Source organism: Ambystoma mexicanum, chromosome 7p (assembly GCF_040938575.1).
Source record: "Ambystoma mexicanum isolate Mex_15411 chromosome 7p, UKY_AmexF1_1, whole genome shotgun sequence".
Taxonomy (NCBI): Eukaryota; Metazoa; Chordata; class Amphibia; order Caudata; family Ambystomatidae; genus Ambystoma; species Ambystoma mexicanum.
The window spans coordinates 92604036-92627985 of record NC_090939.1 but is presented as its reverse complement, the minus strand read 5'-3'; the positions used below and the strand labels follow the sequence as shown (position 1 = coordinate 92627985).

At 43.8% G+C, this 23950-nt stretch overlaps 1 protein-coding gene across 1 annotated transcript in view; it reads left to right on the top strand.

Moving 5' to 3' along the window:
* The window catches only part of CFAP91 (cilia and flagella associated protein 91), a 677881-nt gene that overhangs the window by 571604 nt on the left and 82327 nt on the right, over window positions 1-23950 (top strand). Inside the window, exon 16 of the mRNA XM_069635853.1 lies at window positions 4919-5010. Coding sequence (XP_069491954.1) covers window positions 4919-5010 — 92 coding nt within the window. The remainder of the gene's footprint in view (window positions 1-4918; window positions 5011-23950) is intronic.

Sequence of the window (23950 nt, the reverse complement as noted above, 5' to 3'; positions counted from 1 at the left end):
GTGAGGGCTCAAGATATTCTGCAGATGCTCAACAAGTTTCAAAATGCCCAACATCTCCCAACCTTCGACTTTTTGAGATTGCTAGGCCTCATGGCATCCTGCATCTTCCTTGTGCCAGAGGCTCGCCTGAGAATGAGATCTATCCAGTGGGCACTAAGAACCCAGTGGTTACAATACTCAGGAAGAATGACAGATCTCCTCTGGATTCTGGACAAGGTAGCCCACGACCTTCAATGGTGGGCCTATCCAGAGAACTTCTTGAAAGGAGAACTGTTTTGGCAACCATGGCCGGAGATAACAGTAGTCACAGACGCCTCACTCACGGGGTGGGGCGCCCATGCCAACGACTTGAGCATCAGCGGTCGTTGGTCTCCATCGGAGTCCAGGCTACACATCAACCTATTAGAGCTGAGAGCGATCAGACTAGCGCTGAAAGCTTTCCTGCCATCAGTACAGGGGAGAAATGTCCTGATAATGACGGACAACACGCTGGCCATACACTACCTCAACAAAAGAGGAGGCGTGGGGTCACTGCCACTGTGCAGAGAGGCAATGCAGCTCTGGTTTTGGGCAATTCAGGAAGGAATCTCTCTATCGGCAGTCCACCTAGCCGGAGAGAAGAACTTGACAGCGGACGCTCTGAGCAGGCAGAGCAGTGTCTCCTACGAGTGGGAGCTAGCTCAGGAAGTCCTTCAAGAGATGTTCACCCTTTGGGGAACCCCTCAGGTGGATCTGTTCGCCACCAGCACCAACAGGAAGTGCGATCTGTTCTGTTCAAGGGAATTTCCCCCGAGAGGAGCTCTAAGGGACGTGTTCGTAGTGGACTGGGAGTTTCCACTCCTTTACGCGTTTCCACCAGTCCCCGTTATTCCTCAAATGATCAGGAGGTTGAGAAGATTCTGGAAAACCATGATCCTAATTGCCCCGGACTGGGCCAGGAGAACGTAGTACCCGGACCTTCTGGATATGTCCATCTGCCTTCCAATCCATCTTCCACTCAAAGAGAATCTTCTCTCGCAGAAGGGAGGTCAGGTTCTCCATCCAGAGAACCTTCACGCTTGGCTTCTGAAAGGTTGAGGTACAAGGATTGGGACCTTCCTGATGACATCATCGAGGTGTTGCTTTCGGCCAGAAGGCCAGCAACAAAGTCTTTATACCGCTACCGTTGGAATAAATTTTGCAGCTGGTGTAAAGAGGACAATATTGACCCTTTTTCATGCGGTACACCAACAGTGTTATCGTTTCTACTCTACTTGGCAAACTCAGGCCTTCAAGTTGGCACTGTAAAAGGCTATCTCGCGGCGCTATCAATCTTCAAGCGCACTGCGGAGGAACCATCGTATTTCAAACTACCCTTAGTAATACAATTTCTCAAGGGATTAACTAATGTTTATCCTCCAAGACCATTCCAAGTTCCCTTATGGGACTTAAATTTAGTCTTACATTTCCTAATGGGTACTCCCTTCGAACCACTCCACTCTTGTTCGCTGAGATTTTTCACTCTTAAAACTGTCCTTTAGTAGCACTAACATCTGCTAGGAGGGTGAGCGAATTACAAGCTCTATCTTGTAAACCCCCCCATACAATTTTCTTTAAGGATAAACTTGTCCTACAGGTGAAGCCTAATTTCCTCCCAAAGGTGGTTTCTGAATTTCACATCACTCAGAAAATTACCTTACCATCATTCTACCCTCCTCCCCATCCAGGGAAAGAGGAAGAAAGGCTACATAGGCTGGACCCAAGGCGAGCTCTAAGCTTTTACATCAGCAGAATGGTTAGGATTAGGCAAGCAGACCAACTGTTTGTAGGCTACTCAGGTCACAAGTTGGGACTACCCATAACAAAACAGACCATTTCCAGGTGGATTATTTTGGCCATTCTGGAATGTTACAAACTGGCAGGGAAAGAGCCCCCCCAGAATCTTAGGGCTCATTCAACCAGGTGTATCGCAGCCTCTTGGCCACTCCAAAGAGGGGTACCGGTCCGAGACATATGTGCGGCTGCCACATGGTCGTCCGCACATACATTCACAAGATTTTACAACCTGGATTCTTCCGCTAGTCAAGAGACCAGATTTGGCAAAGCCGTATTACATTCGGTTCATTCCTAAAAGGGATACATGACATTCTTACTCCCACCTCCAATTACATGCCACTGCTATGGGAGTCTATCTAAGATAAGGAATACGCCGGAGGACACAATCCCTTCGAAGAACAAGTTACTTCTTACCTGGTAACGTTCTTTCAATGGGATGTTCCTCCGACGTATTCCTTATCGCCCCTCCCATCCATCCCCACAGTAATACTTCCCTTGTGGTTGCAGCTCACGCTCCTTCAAGGTCAATAGCCAATTCATGCAAGACTTATCTTATGCTACAAAATGGAACTGAGAAACGGACGGCGCGCGTGGCTATTTATGGGTATGGTGACGTCGGCGCTGATACGGTGGCGGTCGAGGGACACCAACTCGGCGGATGTCGACACGCAGCGCCCTCTACAGAGAAAAGATTTCCGAGGCCAGCAAGCTGGAGACAAATTATCTAAGATAAGGAATACGTTGGAGGAACATCCCATCGAAAGAACGTTACCAGGTAAGAAGTAACTTGTTCTTCTCTTGGTGTTTACTATGCATATGTATAATGACAGTTTTGATAAAATTCCGGCATGGTTGGTAGATGGCTGTGGTTCCTGTAATGTTATCATGGCTGTTAAAGGTGGATTAGGAGAAATGGTCACTGATCAACTGAAAATGAATGATGTTTTTGTGGAATATTATGAACAACCACTCACCCAAGAACCGGTAGTTAGTAGTGAGGAGATATCAGATGCAATCTGGAAAGATTTGCTTTCTGGCTGTCTGATGATCAAAGAAATGCCCTAGATTACTCAATCACGGCACATGAAATATCAGATGTGATCGACTCCATGAATAGAGGAAATGCTCTGCGCACATGCTTTTCCCATATACGTGTTCTCTCGGTTTGAGGATATTGTGGCTTGAAAACTTGAGCAGGTGCACGCAGAGTAGTTACTGCAGAGCCAATTTAAAGCCTTTTATGAAGGAAGCAGTAATATCCGTAATGCCCAAACTGGGTTTGGCCCACTCATACAGACTGCTATTGTTATTAAATGTAGATACTAAAATTGTGAGTAAGATTCTGGTGCAAAGATGAATGCCTTTCATGACAGAATTGGTCCGTAGGTATCACTCCGTTTTTATTCCAGTTAGGAGAAGACTTTCAAATTTGAGAAGACTATCATGTTATGTTAGTAAGCAGACCTGGACTATTAGAAAGCCTTTGACTATACGCCATGAATTTTGGTTCAGAGTTTTCAAAGCTAGTAAGATTATGTACACCTCCCACTCGCTAGGATCAATACAGGAGGGATTGTTTCCGAAAGCTGACTTGTTCAGCTTGACAATAGCCAGTGCTGCACTCTCTGTCTCCTTCTTTTTGCATCAGTTGTTGAATCACTGTCGCAGGGTTGAGACAGAACTTTGCAGGTAGAGGCATCCTTCCAGGAAATAAAAATATAGTGGCTGTGTATGCTGTTGATATGCTCCTTTCCTTGAGTTTAACTGCTGTAGTGGCCACTATGATGTTGGAGGATATTGAGGACTATTGAGTATGTTCGGGACTGAGAAGTAACTTGGCCAAATCTTGTTTGTTCCCTATTGGTAAACTTGCAAAAGCAAGCAAGACTGGTTTGCTGAAACTATTGATCCTGTGGGCGCGAGATTCATTTAAATATGCATTAATCAATATCTAAACCAACAATCATGTTATGATGGTAATGTTCACAGAATCTTTTTGGCGATTCGTAGCTGAGTCAATGCACCTCCTTGTGTCCTCCTCGTATTCTCTTTTGGCTGCCCCACCCTCTGTCAATGATTTGAAACAGTGGTGCTAGGCAAGATCCAGATTCTCCCGCGCCTGTTCTTTGTATTTTCAGACTCACGTTGTTGCGCCTGTCCAAGTGTTGTAAGGAACCAGATGAAATACTGAAGATGCTCTGTGGGCAGAAAAGTAGGAGTATATGTCCCCTTGTAGTCTTCAACGAAGCTAGGCATGTAGAGGGTTGGAAGCCTCGATTTAAAAAAATGACCTGGCAGCCTAGCTGCATTTTATAGCGCAATGGTTCTCCCATTCAGCTCAGTCAGAACACAGTTTTATGAATGATGAAAAAATCCCCTAGAGTGGGAGCATTATTTGGGGCAGGGTGAACATATTGGTGCGAAGCAGTGTAGCTTGCTTTCCAATTAGGTTGTAAGATCGAGAAGAAAACCATCTGGAAACTGAGATGCTAAGCTCTTTGCTGATACTTTCCTCTTGTGGTGTTTACCCCACTTTGCAGAATTAGTATTGATGACCGACGTAAGCCATTGGATCAGGGGTGGTTGCTTAAAATGTATAGACCTATATATGGGTGATTGTTTTTCCTCATTCACTGACTTGTGTGAACAATTTCATGCAGGCGGACGCTTTTTTCGGCAGTTTACCAAGATTTCTAAGGCTGTGGAAAAAGGTGGCTTAGCTTTGCCTGTAAACCCACGGACCCTAATTTACTCTCCATGCTGATTGGGTAAAATGGGAGCGGTCAAGTGATTACGGCTCTGTATGAAGCATTGTCCATGGATTCCCCTATTCTTTCATTTTGTTTGTAGTTTTCTGGTTCTCAAAAGGTTTGGCGTGATTATTGGTATTTAAAATGATTCCTGTAACTGCAGAACGGTACCAAATCCTGGGGAGAGATTTTGGTCCTAGGTTCACCCCGAGATCTTTCGTTGTGATGTTGTCACTCCTTCGCCCCTAGAGATGTGGGATCCTTGCCATATTTCTCATGTTAAATATTGATGTACGAATGTACCTAAAAGGATCCTGTGGATACTAATCTCTTCATTCTTGTTCAATATTCAGAAAGACACGTCTGCAGTCGGAGGAGATTGTGGCAGAGCTCGTCTACAGTTTCCTCATTCCAGAGGTGCAGAAGAGCTCGGTTAAGGAGAGAGGTGGGTACTTGAAATGATGGGGCAGTAGCTTTAAATAATGATGTTACACCTTGTGTTAATGTTCAGTACTGATTACACACTGCACTAAACTAATATGATCTTGTCATGATGATGCACTGGTAAGTTTGAAAATAAAGATTATTGTCCAGTTTACTCGCTTCCCGGTATGCATGAATTAAACCACAGTGAGGCTGGCACCATAACTCTTGAACAATGCAGCAATGTACCATTTGGCACCCACTCAAAGGCCACTCTCTCAGTTCCACCAAGCCATGCAGGTTGAGTTTGTACCGGCCATTTCTGTACAATGGGGAGGTAGTGAAGTGGAAACGTGATGGGGTCTGACATACTTGTTCTAGTTTTCTCTGTGAACTTCATTCAGTAGCTGTGCGGTGTGGCTCATCAGTGGCAAAGGCAGGGTTTGGTGTCATGGGGTGCAAAGAGCTCCTCGTGGGATTTCACTACTTTGCAGAGTAGGCGTAACACATCTGGGACATTTATTTATTTATAACACGCTGACTAACCCGCAGGCATCTCGGTGCACATAGACACAGACGAACGAAAAGAAAAGTCAGGACACAGAGATGGTCGGGTCTCCAGTTAGGATGTCAATTATTTAAAGAGTATTGTCTTTAAGTTTTCTCTGAAACATAGGAAGTTTTCCTCCTGTCTCAGGCTCCCGGGAAGTGAATTCCACAGCTGGGCAGCGCCAACTGGAAAGGATCTGCCCAGGCCCCTTGTCTGTTTGAAAGTGGGGCAGGAGGCCAGGGCCAAGTCTGCTGAGCGTAAACGTCTACCTGGGGCGTAGGGAGTTACTGCTGTTTTAAGGTAGGAAGTAGCATTACCATAGAGGCAGCGGTGGACAATACTGCACATTTTGAAATGATGCAGTCCAGTATGGGCAGCCAGTCCAGGTCTTTCCGGTGCTTCGAAATGTGCTCCTTACAAGGTAGCCTTTTGATGATTTCGTACCTTTTCGTTTTGAATCCGCTGACATCTTTTTAAGTTGGAACTGCCAGCCGCAAGAAGTAGAGCGTTGCAATAGTCCATCCCCGATAGAATAGTAGCATGTGCAATTGTAGCAGCATTCTCCTCTATAAGGACAGTTTGAATGTTCCTGATAGGTCAGAGGTAGTATTTACAGCTAGTACTAATCATTTTTGTATGCTCGTCCGAGTCTAAAGCAGCTTCTTGAGTAACTCCCTACGTTGTCACCTTTGTCTGAACTGGTATCCTGTTTTTGTTTATGGAAAACACATCATAGCTGGTGCTAAGCTTACTCCTGACTTGTGGAGTGCCTATGATGAGGAACTCTGTTTTCCCCTCTGTTAATACACATCCAATTCTCAGACATCCATAGTTTCAACCTGATTAAAGTTCGAGAGAAGTTTGGATGAGTCTTTGGAATAATCACTGCTGAGTTACATGACCAGTTGTGTATCGTCCACGTGGGTTGGTAAAATATACACCCAGGCTCTTGTAGGTGCCTTTCCCCGGCTTACTACGTGTGAGAGAAAATAAAATAACCAACCCAACCCCTTTCGGGGAAGAAGGCACTGAGACCCGGCTGCAAGAGTTCAAAGGATGGTTTATTTCTCCAGCTAGGAAATAACCCAAAAAACCCCTACCAACATTTACATCAGTGCTTGTATATATATCAATTAAAGTAACTCTAACAAAAAATGCTAAATGGACCCGATTGGCCAGGCGGTGTGGTGCTGTAGGTGTGGGTGGCATCTCTTCTTTCTGGTTGGCTGAGTGGCTGACGAGATGACGGACGTCAAATATCTTGTGCTCCACGCAGGTCAGGGTCCGGTCACTGTGGTCACTACCTAAGCTAATATGTTGCATTCGAAAAACACTAAATAAATTATCTAAAACATTTTATGCTACTTTTCATATTTCTACACAAGTTACATATAATAATTATTGTCAGTACAATTGGGTCATTCGTGGCTTTAATTGGAGGCCTTGACCTTATTGTGCATGTAAAAGAATCAAACTGTGTTTCACATATCTCCTAAACTTCAGACTTATTAGTATAAGTAAAAACATATATTGTAGTAAAATGCTTAAGGTTAGTATTTGGTGTGTTGGGTGGGTTTCACAGCACAGGCGAGGGTCTGGCACTTGAAAGAAATACCTTACAGGGAGCGCAGGGTCAAGATGGCAATAAATTGTTCTAAATGGGGGTGGGTGGCTTGCACGTTTATGGGGGCGAACAAGCAGAAAGTGCTTAGCTCATCCTGGTTCACATGCTGGTTCTCATGCTAGCAGTGATCTCAGAGGAAGAAAACTGTATCATATTGGTTGTTGCAACTTTCTCCGGCTTCTGCGTGAGAATGGGAGCGCAGAGCTTTCCTTCGCAGGGGGAGTGCAAGGGTGGGGGCCAGCCAGCTGCCTGCGCGCCTTGTGTGTGTGTGTCTGTCCTTGGCTACTGCGGTGGAAGGGGAGCTGAGCATTGCTGTACTATCACAGTGAGGCCTGGTCACCCAAGATGGAGTCGAAAGGGGGCACAAAAGATGGATGCCCTGTGTCCTGCTCAGTAGTCCCATCTATGTAGCGGTCAACCGTGGTTAACTTTACATAAGGGCAAGGGGCAATCCCACTACCGGAGGCACGTGGTCCAAGCCTCGTACTGAGGAGTGTACGGCGCGAGGGGGCCGGGGACCCCTCACTCCCATACACCCTCCAAGAGGGCACAGAGAGGCTGGATGTACATGTTGAACAGCACGGATGATTGGCTGGCCCCCTGCAGTACACCACAGATGGTTATTGGACGAGGGAAAGCATCTGCCATGTATTCTGGGAACATGGTGGGTCAGGAAGGATTATTTTTTTCGTAAATTTTATTTTGCTTACAAACAATTATATTTAAAACATAAACAAGAAGAAACAATATGCAATATCTACTTTAGCAATCATTGAACTATATACATTTCTACCCCAAGGAGTCATAACATTGTCTATACCTAATATAATAAGAGACATTTTCCCTAGATCTTGTCAAATAAAGCATTTTTCTTTTCCCTCCGATACAACACTCTTTCCATTTCTGCCAACATATGAATCTCCGCAATCCACAGATCAATAGTAACCGGATCAGATGATTTCCAATATCTCAATCAATTTCTTCCCAACCATTGCACCTCGAAAGATCCATTTTTTCTGAGATGTAGTCAAATCTCCCAACATGTCATCACTACCAAGCGCAATCGTCCTGAAATCTGTGCAAATCTTTTAATCAAGAATGCTTTCTCAAATGTTGTCAAATTCAAACCACAGACCCCTCACTCTCGAACAATCCCACAGCATGTGTTCTAAGGTGCCAACTTCATGTACACACGCCCAGCAGTCTGAGCTTTCACACAATCCCCTCTTCACCAGTCTCTCAGGCGTCCAATATACTCTGTTTAAAATCTTGATTTGATGGGATCTTTCAGCCAGCCCTAAAGAACATAACTTGACATTCTCACAAAGACGTGACCAATGATCTTCTGTAATGTCATCCCCAATCCTCTGATTCCAATGCAATCTCAATGAATCATTTACCCTATAATTTGACACAGTCTATAAACATAGCTGACTAGACCACAACCGCCCACTCCCGGTTTCCATCCAAGCAGATCCATGTTAATTCTAACATCTATATTCACCTCACCTACTGCCTTCCTAATCTTCCGATAGTCTGCCAAGCAGAAATTCGAAATATCAAACTTTGTCTGTATCTCTTTAGCAGTCATCCATTTCACCCCATTGAAAAGATCTACAATCCATTGCACCCCAGCTAGAAACCATTCATGCCAGAAAAAAACTTTCCCTTCATATTTCACACTCAGATTCATCCATACTGAAGCACTCGGATCTCTTAATGCATCAAAACCCAAATATTCATTCAAAATTAACCAAGAAGTTCTTAAACTCCTAGTCAATGGATCTTCCGCCCCCGATCTGTTTGGTTTAGTTGTTAGCAAAGCCCTAGGCAACAATGGACCCATATGACTAGACTCTGCACACAACCAGTCATCATGCTGTGTTTTAAGGAAGGCGAGTAAAGTATGTGTCATGAAGGCCATATGATAGACTCTGAAATGTGGGTCTCCCAGCCCACCCTTAGACAAAGGCAACTTTAATTTACTTATTTTAAGACGCAGTGGTCTTTGATCCCATAAGAAATCCTGAAGAAGTCTGTCCAATTCACACCAATACTTCTTTTCAATATCTAACGGGATCATACTCAGTACAAAATTTATTCTAGGTGTCGACACCATTTTTAAAGCATTCACCTTCCCCAAAAGGGAAAGGTGCAACAAGTCCCACCTCTCCAAATCCGGTTTGAAGGCAGTACAGACCATATTCATATTCTCTCTTACAAAATCAATAACATTTGGCAAAATCCACCCCCCCAAATATAGTAGTTTTTCCACGCACCACCTAAAACCCAACTGTGTGATAAAATATTTGTCACATATTGGCACCAAAGGTAGGACTTCCGATTTGGCCTACTTTATTTTGTATCCGGAGCACTTGTTAAAGGCTTCCAAAATGTTCATAAGCCCGGGCACTGACTTACCAAGATTCTTGAGGACCAATAATAAATCATCAGCGTACAGCCACATTTTTTGTTGCAAGCCCCAGCAATTAATGCCTTGTAAATCCTCTTCAGCTCTCAGTGTTATAGCCAACGATTCAATTCCGATTACAAACAGTAAAGGGGATAGTGGGCATCCCTGTCTCGTGCCGCGTTTCAATTAAAATGATTCTGATCTCTGTCCATTAGTTTTAACATCAGCCGTTGGTTTAGTGTACAGCAGGCTAATCCACGATCTAAACTGAACTCCAAAACCATCTTTTCAAGGACCTTGAGCATAAATTGCCAATTTACTCTGTCAAAGGCCTTTTCAGCATCCAATGAGAGGACTTCTGAGTCTTCTGACAGCTCTGATGCCATTGTAATGGTGTGCAGCAGTTAACTCATATTGCTGGACGTCATTCTTTCTTTAACAAAACCAGACTGATTTTGATCTATCAACTTTGGTAGGAGGTTCTCCAGCCTTATTGCTAATATGTTGGCCAGAATCTTATCGTTCACATTGACACCAGAGTTTCATCTTTGTCTTTTTTTAAGAATACAGAAATCATTGCATGCCTATTCATCTCCGGGAACATTTCCCTATACTTTAGTCTTAAACATATCCGTCAACAGGACCAATGCTGAATTAGGCAGCCATCTATAGAATTCAACTGGCAGACCATCTGGCCCTGGAGTCTTACCAACATTCAGTTTCGATATTGCAATTTTAACTTCTTCCACCGTTATAGTTTCTTCATGCAACTTGGATTCTTCCACTGAAATTTCTGGAAATTGAATTCTCGCTAGGAAGTCTCCCTTAGCCGCATCTACATCTCTCTTCCTCAATCTAAAAGCCAGCCAGCGATCACACTTCTCACCTCTTTCAAAATAAGTGCACTTTTGTTGAAAATACCTTTTGTCTACTCGATTTGATATTAATGTTTTCAACTCTTTCTTCAATTTGTTCACTTCAGGAATCAAGTTCACTTTCGTAGGATCAATCATCAGATCACATGTCATAGCTTTAATATTCGACTCCAATTCCTTATGTCATATTTGAATGATCTAAATGGGGATATATGTTTTCTTCAGGTGACACATCTCCTAAAGACATATCTGGATGGTCTAAAAAAAGGTTGGGTTGGGAGAGCATATGGATCATCTTTTGAGTCAAGGTCTAGGGGAGTGGCCATACTGATTAGGAAGCATGCCCTGATCAAGGTTATTAAAGAAATATGCGATATGGAAGGTAGAATAGTCGCTATTTTGGCAAATATTCAAGGCAAAGAGGTTGTTTTCTGCAATATTTATGCGCAATCAACTGATGATGGTACTTTTTTCAGAAAGGTGGCACAAGTGATTCAGGATCTAAAGTCAAGTAACATAATCTTAAATGGAGATTTCAACACGGTCATTGACTCAGCCTTAGATAGAAGCCGCACAAGACATTGTAGAAGGATTGACATGCAGTCACGAGCACTGAAAGACCTGATGGAGGAACACAATATGAAAGACGGATGGAGAATTGAAAATCCTTTGATGAGAGAATACAACTTTTATTCCGTAGCACATGCAACATACTCCAGAATAGATATGTTGTTGATGGCTGGAGGATTAACACAGAATTATAAAACAAGCAGTATAGGAAATATTGTGTTGACTGATCACGCTCACATTGTATGGATTTAGAGTGGGATTTTGGTATGAACAGACCATATACATGGAGATTGAATACAATGTTGATAGACAACAAAGAAGAGATGGACAATCTTTCATATGAGATTAAATACTTTGTAACGGAGAACTGCAATGGAGAGGTCAGATCTGACATAGTTTGGGAAGCATTCAAATGTACTGTACGAGGTATGTTTATATGTTTGGTGAGTGGATTAAAGAAAAGGTTTGACACAAAACATATGGTGGGTCAGGAAGGATTGAAACCATTCAATAACTCCACTAGAGCAATTGCCTCTGGATTCGAGAGTATGTAGAAGGCGTTGTTGGTCAAGCAGATCAAAGGCTGCATATAGGTCCAAAAGGACCAGCAGCCCTGACTTGCCCTTCTCCATGATCCCCAGCATATGTGTCACTGGTCTCAACGTGAGTTTGTAGCTGTGATGTTAGAACTTTGTCCAAGATTTTCAAGAGAAAATGACAGGAAAGAAGCAAAGATTGCACTATGCTCTAGGATGATTTTAGGTTAGTGGATTCTCTACACAGGATTTTAGTTTCATGATGGAGAGTAATTTGTCCATCTCTGGTACCTTGATGGGGTTTAGATCAAATTTGGGGGCGCTTGAAAAATCCCTAGGAGCCATCCTTGGATTTCTAAGGAGATTTGAAGTGTTTTGAGCAGACAGAACTTGATACCTTGCTTTTATAATTTTTGCTTCAAAGGCCACCTGGACCATTTTACAGTCGTCCACTGAGGGGGACATGAGAAGTGGCAGGGCAACAGGTTTTTCTAGCAATTTAAAAATTTGAAAATGTTTACCTGGCTTGTTCAGGGCCTCTTCTTTTTTGGGCATTGAGAAAGTTCTTTTTTTGTTTCAACTATCTTTGCTTTGTAGATAGTGTCCCTGGCTTTCCATGAGTCCTTATTTCCCCTGCACAGGGATTTCAGCCATTTAGCCTCAAGTGATCGTTTGGGTTTCTTCAGGGCAGAAAATTCTGGTGTGAAGCATTCCTGGTGTCTCGGGTTGACCCAGACATGTTTTGGTCGAAGAGGGGCAATGCGGTTGATCATGGTTTGGAAAGATTTCTTGTACTTATTTATTATGGTGTCTACATGATCGTCATCTGTGGAGGTCAGCATGACCGTGTTCAAGCATGACTCTATGTCCTGAGAGGAAATCTTTTTGAAGTTTCGACTCGTATCCCTCTTACAGGGTTGGAGAGTTCCCACTGGCATCCCACTGCCAGGAGGCTTCATCTTAGAGGGCCTGCTGTGGAACCTACAGGTTTCCAACCCTGTTGTCTGTGTTACTGCACTGCCTGGCCAGCCACTTTCACATCCATCCATTTTATAAGTATTGCCTGACACTCCCTTTGGAACATGAGTCATACAACAAAAACTATTTCCATCAATCCAAATACTCACTACACTGGGGGAGTTAACTTAACTTAAATTGCGGAGATAAGAGAGACCTATATATCGGATGTGGTACTGAGGAAGGCGTTGATAGTCAAGAATATAAGAATATAGGGGTGTCCTGCTTGTCATAAATGTGAACAAATGTAATAATTGTATAAAGAACAAACCAGAGCAATCAAAAGGTAGTCTCAACAGAAGAGCCTACATGCATGATTGTATCCAAAGCTTCATTGCTATATTTGTGACAGTAAGGGGGCCACCTAAGGTGGCAAGAGAATTTGGTTCACCAAAGGGGAGAATGGGAGATGTGGTAACTGGAAAGTGATCATCTCCAGTGAACTATTCAAGATAATGTACAGTTCCGAGAGGTGGCCATAAGGTGAAAAAACGTCAATGGCTACAGAGGTGAAAGGTTTATTTGTGTTGGATGATGTATTCTTGGAAGAGCAGTATCTTCAGTTCTTTAAAGGTGCTGGTCTGATGGGTAATCCTGTACTGTTCTAGACGTTAGGTGCTTCGTTTGAAAAAAAGCTTGTCTGATGTTTTCTTTTTTGTGGCTTTTTGCTGAGTCAACGCACCTTCTCATGACTTTTTTTAGCCAGATAAGGAGCATCCCTGGCTTTCCTTTCCTTTAGAAATGACCCAGCAGGTCTACTGACATAGGATGTTAATTGGAGAAATTGAGATGTTGTCTGGGTAATCAGGAAAACCTTATTTCACCCGTTCCATTACTTAAATATTTTTTTGAAAGATGCCAGATAATTTATGCAAAAGTGTACCAAAACAATTAGAAATGTGAAAAGTCAAACATAGTTTTTTATTTTTTTATTTGTTTGGCTGAGTTTATTCAACCTTTCAAATTTTTCAATTCATTTTTACAGTACTACATAAAAAAGAAAAATAATTCATAATTCATACTTTCGTATTTACAATAAAACTTTACATGATTCATATAATCCTATTTACAGTCTATCAATGTGTAAATTTACATCTTACAAAATGTTGTTAATTATCAATTTTAGTCTGGAAATAAACCAATTAGGAAATGGGCAATCGCTTTCCTCACAGCAAATTTTGTAGTGGAGAAGAGACGTTGCCATAAGTCCTCGTGACTGGTCAGTGCATAGATATGTAAGGTATTTGAAAAGAATATATTTCTCTGTGACTCCAAGTTGGGGCAAGACACTATGATATGCTCCAGTGTCTCGTTCTGCTGTTTATTTTTACAATAACGGCAGAAATGTTCCTCAGTTGATATTTGTTTCCTTTCAGCCAAAATATCATTTGTAGGCCATAAATTTAACTTGAATCTTAAGTATTTATTTCTTAAATATGGAGATGGAAATTTGACTAGATAGTCCGACATTTGGCGATGCCTCTTATGTCCAAATAATGCAGTAGAGAAATCTTTATATGTAATACACTTGTCTGTGTTCACAATCCAATTGTATTGGTGCAATTTCTTTTTGGTTTGCGTTGGATTCTCAATCAACAGTTGCACACTAATACTTGCGTCTGATAGACTTTTATACACTTCTAGATGCCATTGTTGTGAAAAAGAATGTTTAGAAATCAGCAAATAATGTGCTACTATCCCCATAATGTTGGTCAGGTGCAGACTCAATAAACATTTGCGGAAAAAGGCGCATCTTTGCCATATGACATAGTTTGCTAATGATGACAAGCCCAATTCGTATCGCAGAATAGGCATTGGTGTACATATTGGTAATCTTAAAACCTTTTTCCAAAATCTGGCTTCCCGCACATGCCATTTTGGTTGTTGAATGTTTAGTAGTGTTTCCATACCATATACCAAAGTTGGCACCACTTTTTGTTCATAGAAAGCCAGAATATGTTTGTATGAGAATGTTTACATACTTATGAATCATAATTTTTGCTTGGGAGATTAGCATTGTTAATTTACAATCAAGAATATTAGTGTTTCACATATGACATAGTGTCTTGAATATGTATACCCAGATACTTGTAATCAGATACTATAAGCAACGCCTTTTGATGAATGTACCAGTTATATTTATAATATTTGATTTACCGACTTTTTTTTATTACAGATTAATATCTGTGTCTTTTCCTGATTAACAGATAGGGAATTCACATCGGTATAATGTGCCAAGCCATCCAATAATGTTTGCAGTCCTACGGGGGTCCGCGACAGGAGGACCAAATCATCCGCATATAATAACCACGGTATGCTCCGAGTTCCTAATCTAGGAGAGTCAGCTGCAGTGGATAGAAGTGCTTTGCCAATGTCAATTATAAAAAATATGAAAAGGGTGGACGCCAAGATGCACCCCTGTTTTAACCCGCGTTCTGTACTAATGGGGGCAGTTAGAAGTCCCTCTGTGTTCAAACGTACTTGCAACTGCATATCCGAGTGCAGATGTATTATCAATGCGATTAAGGAAGGCGGACAACCATATCGATGGAGTTTTTTCTATAACATATGGCGATGAATTGAATCGAAAGCCATCTTGAAGTCCACAAAGGCCATGTATAGAACTTGATCTTCCTTTGCACATTGTGTTTTCAGCATATTTAAGGCCGTGATATTTGGGATTGTGCCCAAACCTGTCACAAACCGAGATTGCAAAGGATCTTGATTAAAGGTTTTCTGAGTCCAGATGTTGAATTCCCGCAAAATAATCTGGGCAAATATCTTGCTTGATGCATCCAGCAGAGAGATAGGATGATAATTTGCCGGATTATTGCGATCTCCTTTTTTATAAATGGGTATAATAATTGCACATTTCCATGACTGAGGAATCTTCTGTGTGACATTGATGTTATTGAAAATGTCAAACAATATGTTGGCCCATACTTCTGAATGTTTTTTTAACATATGATTTGACAGCCCATCAGGCCCTGGGGCTTTCGATCTACTGGCTTCGTTTATGAAATATAAGATGTCATCTCTGTCAAAATGGAGATGAAACATCCCAATTTGTTCAACGCCAGTGATGGTGTTTAAGTTTCCCTCTTGTTTGTATATTTTAGTAAAGTACCGAGCCCACATTTGTTCATTTATGCAATTTAGCTGTAAAGCTATTTGATTTCCCGCTGTGGATAAATTTATCAGGGACCAGATTTGTCTGGTGTTTTTACTGCTTAAAGTGTGCAGCATGTTAGCTCCATCTATCTGATATAAAGAGGATTTCCTTGCTCTCATCCAGTTTTTGTATTTCAACTGGATTTGCTTTAAGACCTTCAGTCGGGAAACCAGTGGAAGAAGAGCTGCCTGGCGTTTTTCTTGTCTGACTTGTGTTTTTTTGTCTTTGACTTCCTTAGTAAAGCAATGTAAGTGGGGCTTTTGCCTCTGTGTTTGTGTTGTGGAGGAGGATTGGAACTTCTGTTTCGCATCTGGATAAATGACTTCCTCCAGATCTCGTTGATATTAGATTGTACAAACAGCGCAGCATAATGGTCTCCAAATGCCTCAAGTGAGTTAATATTACAGGCTAATCTCTGCCGGGTAGGGTTTACACTTAAATTTCCCTTCAGGTAATCAGATGGTACTTTGTTTATGGAGTTCGAGACTGACCATTTCCTGGACAGCATGTTGTAATCGCTCAAATTGTTCTGAAACACTTGAAACGAAATCATTTGTGCCATAATTTTTTCTTCAACATAGATATAATCTATTATCCCAGCACTATTACCTCTCTGCCATGTGGCTCTCGGGGGGATTATCAGAGGAGAGGGAGCCATTAAAAACTAGAAAGTTTCTTGATTTGGCCAATTTTAACCATTTCAACAAACGCGTGCTCTGGTGATTACTTTGTTGAGAAAAGGAGCGAAGGTTAACATCACCCACAATTATAGTGTAACAGATGTTTGGATCAAGCACAATCCCATCCAAGAGAAAAACAAGGTCTTCGAAAAATTTGTCGTCAGAATTGGCCTCAGGATTCCAATAAAAGTTGAGTAAGGCAAATGACTTTAGATAATATTGCGCCCTGATTAACTGTGTAAATGGATTCGGTGAAGCCCAAAAATTCTGTTTTGATAAGGGAGCTCTGTTTAGCAGCAATCAGTAGCCCAGAAGTGGGCCTCCCCCGCGCTCCTTTGTTAGCAGGAATTACCTGAAGGTCAAAGCCATTCCACACTGGAGGCTCTATGAGCCTCATTTCTTGAAGTAATATTATGTCATATGTTGAGAGCTGTGATGGATTGTTTAGAAGGTGCTTGAACCCTCGGGAATTCCAGTTTACTAATGAGATTAGCCGATCTTTCTGCAGTAAACTCTGACAATGTCAAAAATACTTGAAAGATGAATACATGGCATCTCCTCAAAAACAGCAAAACAGAAATAATATTAGCATCCTAGGCAGAGGTGTAAGCCAATCAGGTGGCCAGAAACGCATACTTCATTTTATTGTAAAGTCTGCATTCCATGCAGGCCACCGATGCCTCTCCCCCCTCATTCTATTTTTCGTCCCCCGTTACCCCCAAAGTCTTCCTATCCCTGCTCTTGGCTCCCAGTTACCTCGTCTGCTAGGCTCACTTTCACTGCTGCCATTTCATTGGTGGGTATCTTAGTTTGTGTTATTTTAAGAGGATTTTGCATGCACAAAAATGCTGGCAGCCACATTCCCTTTGGAAAAAACTGTTAGCACCCTGGCTTGCATGGCTGTGCTGCTAATAGCAGTTTTTACCTCTGTGGGATGAATTAAGGGCATTTACAATTTAGGACTTGGGTTACGATCCTCGCTTTGCTCGGGACGCTATGAGGCGGTAAAGCCTGCCCCCACCTAGATACATATTGCTTAAATGAGTCACATACAACCTAGCACTGCTAGTGAGAAGGCTTTAAGTCACAAGTTCAGCACAAGCTTCACCCCCATAGGACCACCCTTGATATAGAGCCTCAGTAATTATTGGCTCTCGACAAGCTAGAATGCAATGGCTTAGAGATGCAGAAACAAGCTCTGAAAACAAACACATATAAGGGCAATCAGCCTAAAATGCAGCCAATACGTGCAAGCCCCACATGGCCTGAATGGAATACAGCCTAATGCCACTGAGGACCATCTAAAACCAAGCCAACCTGTGCTGAGAAGAAATGCAGACTTTAAAAGTGAACTAGGTGACATGGAATAAGGACAGCAGCAAACATTTTCTAGACCGCTGTCACTGAAGCAAAAACAACTGTTCATAACAGCACTGCCCTACCACAGTGTAACATCACAGACAACATAACAAAACAAAACCTGTCATAGCCAAGTGTTGGAACGAACGTCTAGGGTCAAATAGCAAATCACCTACAAGTGGGTCATGAAGTAGAGAACACAAAAAACAGGAACAGATTATCTGGTGTGTGGAACCTCTGGAAACACAATCCTGAATAAGCAAGCAATTTTATCATGTAGTTATTTTCAATTTTACAAGGCACAAAACATTCTCTGTTACCTGTTCACCCTCAGCTGAAAGCCTTGAGGGCTATCATCACTCTTGGTTCAGTTGTGCTGGCTTTACTGCTTCTGTTGACATTCAATTAAAGAACTAAATCCTAACTCTGTTCTATAACTGCTGAAACTCAGTTCATTTGTCCCTGATCAGGTTTCTAGTAGAGTGTAGTGTTACACTGGTTTTGTCTCTTTAAAAGACACGGACTGTGTCACGTGGCCCCAACACGTGACGCGTGACGCCGGGGGGAGGGATGGTTAAGAGTTTTAGTTAGAAGTTGTATGAGGAAAAATAAAGACGTGCTTCTCAGCCCTCGGTGTGCCTGCCTTCATTGCGAGGGCCCATCCGGGCCTAACAACTGGCGACGAGGTGTTTCCTCAGGCTGCCGAGTCCTCCTCCTCCTCGCCTCCGGCGCTCATCCCGCTCTGCAGCACACGTCGGCACCATCAGCCCGCGAGCGCCCGCCTCCTCCTCCACCTCTGCTGCCCCGCACCGATCCCGGCCCTGCCCGCAGAACGCTCCTCCGCGGCTCCCGCGACACGTGGGAAGGATGCGTGTGCCATCCTGAAGGTTCCTCCTTCTCCGCCTGCAAAACGAAAAAAAAAAAACACCACGTGTGCTCCAGCAGACCTGATCCCCGGCCCAGCACAGCAGCAGGCCTAATCCCAGGCACCCACCAGCGAGCCTGACCCCAGGCCCAGATTCCAGCAGCAGGCCTGATCCCAGGCACTCGACAGCGCACCTGACCCCCAGGCCCAGCCACCGACAGCAAGACACCTATTCCGGGGTGCATGACCATCCGCCAGCTACACCATCCAGGCTCCAGTGACCGCCAGCGGGCCCCCGGTGAAAGGTGGGTGACATCCTGCGCCGCCTGCTAGTCCACATTGCCCGCCACTAAGGCAACGGACCCCCAGAGACAGACGCCCACAGGTGAACCGCACCGCTCACCGTCACCATGAGCGCGCCCCAAGACCAGCAGGCTCTAGCCCCCCCGCCCCAGCGGGGAGCACAGCAACCACTGCATGGCGCATGCCCCCCCCTTCTCCATGATGCCACAGGCAGACAAAGGCCCAAGGTAGGTCGAGTGGTTGGAAGACTTCAACACCTTCATAGACGCCGCGGGGGAAGAGAAATCCCCAAGACTACGCAGCATGTTTCTGAACCTTGCGGGGAACGACATCAAAATACTATTGAAAACTATTCCATCAGCAGAACAAGCTGACTTCCCAGCTCTAATCGCAGCACTGAACAGACGGTTGGTGATTGAACCCAACAGGGACTATGAAAGATACATTTTCAATCAGTGCACGCAGAGGGTAGACGAAACGGTCGATGAGTTCATCACCCGCCTACGAATAAAAGGTGCAAACTGCCAGTTCCACGCTTTCTCCCTAGATGAGGCCATAAGGTTGAGAGTGATTGAAGGGTGTGTATCCCAAACACTAAAGAAGCAACTTCTTAAAAAACCCAACACTATTGATGAAGTTAGTCAGATGGCAAGGATTCTGGAGAGAGTCGAAAAACAAGTGACGCAGATAACTGGCACCGCCTCCTCCAAACATGACAAAAACGAAACGATCGCAGCAATGCAGGCCAGTAATGCCAGAACAACAGATAGAGGACCGAATCTCAACTACTCAACGACCCCAAGAACACAACGCCAGTGCTACCGCTGTGGAATGCCGTATCCCCATGCAGAGATGTGCCCCGCATTGTCCCAGAAATGTGCCAACTGCGGGAGAGAGGGACATTTCCAATCGGTCTGCAGAGAGGGCAAACCATTCCCGAACCAAAGACCATCAGTCGCCCCGCAGTTTAAAATACCCTACAGAAATCCACAAGGCCAAAGCTACCAATCGCGCCCTTATCAACAAAACCCAAGAAGGTACGTCAGAGTAGTTGAAGACGTCTACCCATCGGAAGAGCCCCAAGACAATGAAGAATACGAACAAATATCCCGCATAAGAGATGAATACGACGGGCCCCCAGCGTCCATCTCTCACTACGAGTCAGACCAACAACGCCTCGAAGATGAAGGTTATCAATACGATCACTATCGGCAAGATGAGTATGTCAACCTCATCATGGATGAAGGACAAGCACGTGAAGCTCCCAAGATACCAATGGAAATAGGAGGCCACCAATTCTGTTTCCTGGTTGACTCAGGAGCTACGGTCAACAAAATGGGTGAAAAGGAGTTCCACCAAATTCCCAGGAAACCAGCCTTAGTGCCATCTGAGTCCAAAATATACCAATGGGGCGCCGACACTCCACTACAATCAATTGGCTTCTTCGCCCGTCACCTCATCCACGGCAACCGTGCCAAAACGACAAGCATACACGTAATTTGCAGTCCAACGAAAGGAAGATGCCTCCTCAGCTACAGGACGGCCTCCTCCCTGGGACTCATAGACATACACGTCCGAGACGGCGACAAGATCTATTCATCAGAGCCAACTCAAGTAGCGAAAGAGAGCGTGTCAAACGTCCATGTAGCCTCTTGCCTCAAAAGACTGTGCATATGTAGTCTATAATTGTAATTCATGTCTTTACTGTGTTCACATGTTAAGAAATACTGGTTGCAAGCAAGTTTCCAATGCCAGAATGTTCGCTGTCTTTACTGTGCAGCCTCCAGTCTCCTTAGGAATGCAGATAATTATACTGTCACCCCTCTACATCTAACACAAGCAATAAAAATTCAACACATTGCTGCTGTCTTTCACTGGGCTATTAATCGAGAGTTCTGGCCAGTGAATCAGCGCAGTCTGCCCTGGAGAGCGACGGCATGTGTGCAGGAAAGCAAAACAAACGCTCGTAATACATCTGACAAGTGTCAGAATCCTGTACGAGCTCAGTGCACAGTGAAATAACTTTCATAATAGACGACACGTGGCAAAACAAAGACCCGCCCGTGTCGGCATTTATTTCCTGAGTACAAGCCAACAGAAATAAAGGCACTTGGCAGGAACAGCAAACAAAGAGTCGAGCGTCGGATAAAGCAAACCCCTTCAGCTCCACCAAAGCGGAAAAAAGAAAACACACGACTAAGGTATGCAGACGCGAGACAGAAAAAACGTGCGCTGCAGTGTTACGAGCTACACTTTCTACTAAACAGTCAATGTTCTCTTAGAGATAGCCTAAGTCAATTATGTTGATTTATACAACAATCCTGAATATATATAGTTCAGTAAAACGTTACTATCAGATGAAGTTCTTAATTACATTTTTAGCTTCAGAAATAACATGACCAAATTCTTTTTACTTAGCTCAGTTTCTTGACCCTTCTTCTTCTTTTAATTACTTGACTTGTCTTCTTCTACTTAACAATGCCTTTGGCAAAGTTCTATGCACTGTTAGGCCTTCTACCTGGGAACTCCTGAAACACCTCCTACTCAGCTGTGATTCCAACGAGGAAAGGTGTTAGGCAGAAACCTGTGCAGTTCCCTTAGGGACCACTGCAAAAGGCTTAAGACCACAGGTGTTGGCAGTAAACCCAATTGGTAGCAGTCTGTACCACCCACATTTACCTGGTGGCTGAGCAGCCAGACTTCTCTCAAGAAGAGTTAGACAGTATATAGAGTATACAAGATAGGTACTAAAATACAGTAGCACAAGCAAACACTGACCAGAGCTTGGGTATTAAAGTATATAATTATTTATTTAAAAACACACTTTGTAAAATACACTAACACTAATATGGCAAGCAAGTTCCAACACAGTCACTATTAATATATATACATCCCTGATTGCTTATTGAACAAGTCTTAGTTAAAACACCATTTATTTTCAGACAGAGGTGAGCGCTTAACCTAAGATGGCACTCCAATAAGTTAATTAAAAAGGGAGGTAAAAAGGCAGAATTAGGAAAATACACAATACCAACACTTTAAGAGAACCAGAGCAAGTCAGAAAAGGCAGAGTCTACTGAGGAGCAAGAAAGTCATAGGCCAGGCCCACTCTTGGAGAGAGCAAGGCGGAATGTGCCCAAGATCACACAGTTGAATAGTACTTTAAAGAGTCGTTGCAGATAGTTCAAAAAAGGGTTGTATCAGTTCAGAAAAAGTTAGTTAGCAGGTCCCAAGTCACCCCAGGATAGAAAGTCAAGGATTTACGGGACACCTTGAACAGTCTGTTGCAAGGGAGACCAGGTGGGACACAGTACCTGAAATGGGGAGAAAGCTCCAGCGGGGGCAGTTGTTCCTGGCAGCGGGTGCAAGTCGGTGCTTCGTCCAGGGGAAGAGAAGGTCTCGACGTGGAGGAAAGCTGGAGGTCGTTGCACTGCCGGGGAAGAAACCATCCGCTGAGTTTCCCGGTTAAAAGGTACTACCCTTTTATTCGCGGTAGTGGTGAAGCGTGGCTATCCGGCCACCGGGGTGCTTGGCACTGGCGATTCGACCACGGGACGATCCAGGAAGGCGAAAAGAGGGCAAACTGGTTATCCCCGCCAGTTCAGAGGAAGAAGACTCTCCAGGATGAAGATCTTCTCTGTCGTTGGGAAGTGGTGAGACGGTTCAGCAGGGCTCCACCGGTGGTGTCGTCGTTGCAGGTCGGCTCAGCTTCTCCCTCTTCGGATTCTTTGGTCCTGTGGCAACTTCTGAAGTTCCAGTCCCCAAAGCCCTGCTTTTATGCAGAAAACCCCCATTCATCAGTCCTAGCTGTCACTCAAACATGCTAAGTGGTGAGCCGGGCGGCTCACCACTGGGCCAATCACACAAGAGTGCGACTTGAGTTGCGTAGGCAACTCAGTCCAGGGTGCCTAAACCCCCCTCCCACACATCCTGTAGACCCACACGGAGTGGCACTACTTTTGGAGGCTTCTGTGGAGAAACCCAGCAAAAAGTGGAACAAAGGGCTCGACTTGGGTTGGAGTTACAGAGGCGAACACAAACGCCATTTTAAAACCGAGCCTTGGCAAAAAGACCCAACCGGGGAATAAATATTAAATAAATAACCCGGCGGTATCTTTAACATTGCACCAAAAAAGTGGTGCGTTTAAAATGAATGGGAAAATCCCATTGGACATATTCCGGTGGAATATTTTGCGTGGTAACCACTGCCACCAGCCAGAAACTCGACGAGGGGGGACTGCACAGTGTCCCCTCGAAAAACAGACCCTGGGGCAATCTAATTACCCCTACCAGTACTTCCACAATATGATGGTTTGTACTGGTTCTGTTCACAATTTAAGACTAGTAAAGTCAATGGTGACTTTACATGCCCTAGGAGACAGAAGTCAGTCCCAGGGTATGGACTCTGTTTGGGGGTCACTATGACACCCCTGTTTTACTGCACTGAGGGTGTTGTGTAACACACTTACCAAAAATACATGAAACACTATAGAGTAAAAGACCCCATAGCCCATAAAACACATTACAAGGTCAAAGGATATCTCAAATCATGTCTAATAGTGGGAGAAAAAGAGTCTCACTTTTAGCAGGAGAAAAAAAATAAACCCCAAAAATCCAGCAAAGCTGCTGGGGGACACACTAGGTTTGGGAAATTAGCCTTAACAGAGAATTCTCCCTAACAAAAGGCAGTTAACTGAGTTTCTAACTGCCCCTGACCACATTCCAACCAATCAGGTCACCACTACCTTTGTCCTCCATCTTGGCTTGGGTTTCACTCCACAGACTGAAATAGGAAAGTTAAGGCCTAATAGGAAATATGACAGACAGCAGCACACAATTTACCTTCCCAACCCAGATCACCTACCCTGAGACTCTAGAACAGACACTCCAGACAGGAGCAACCCTGACACGGGTGCACCACTCATAACTGTAGGGAAACTGGTGCACTGCCGTGCAAAGCTTTTCAAGCTGTAATCTCAGCTTGTACTTAACAAGGAG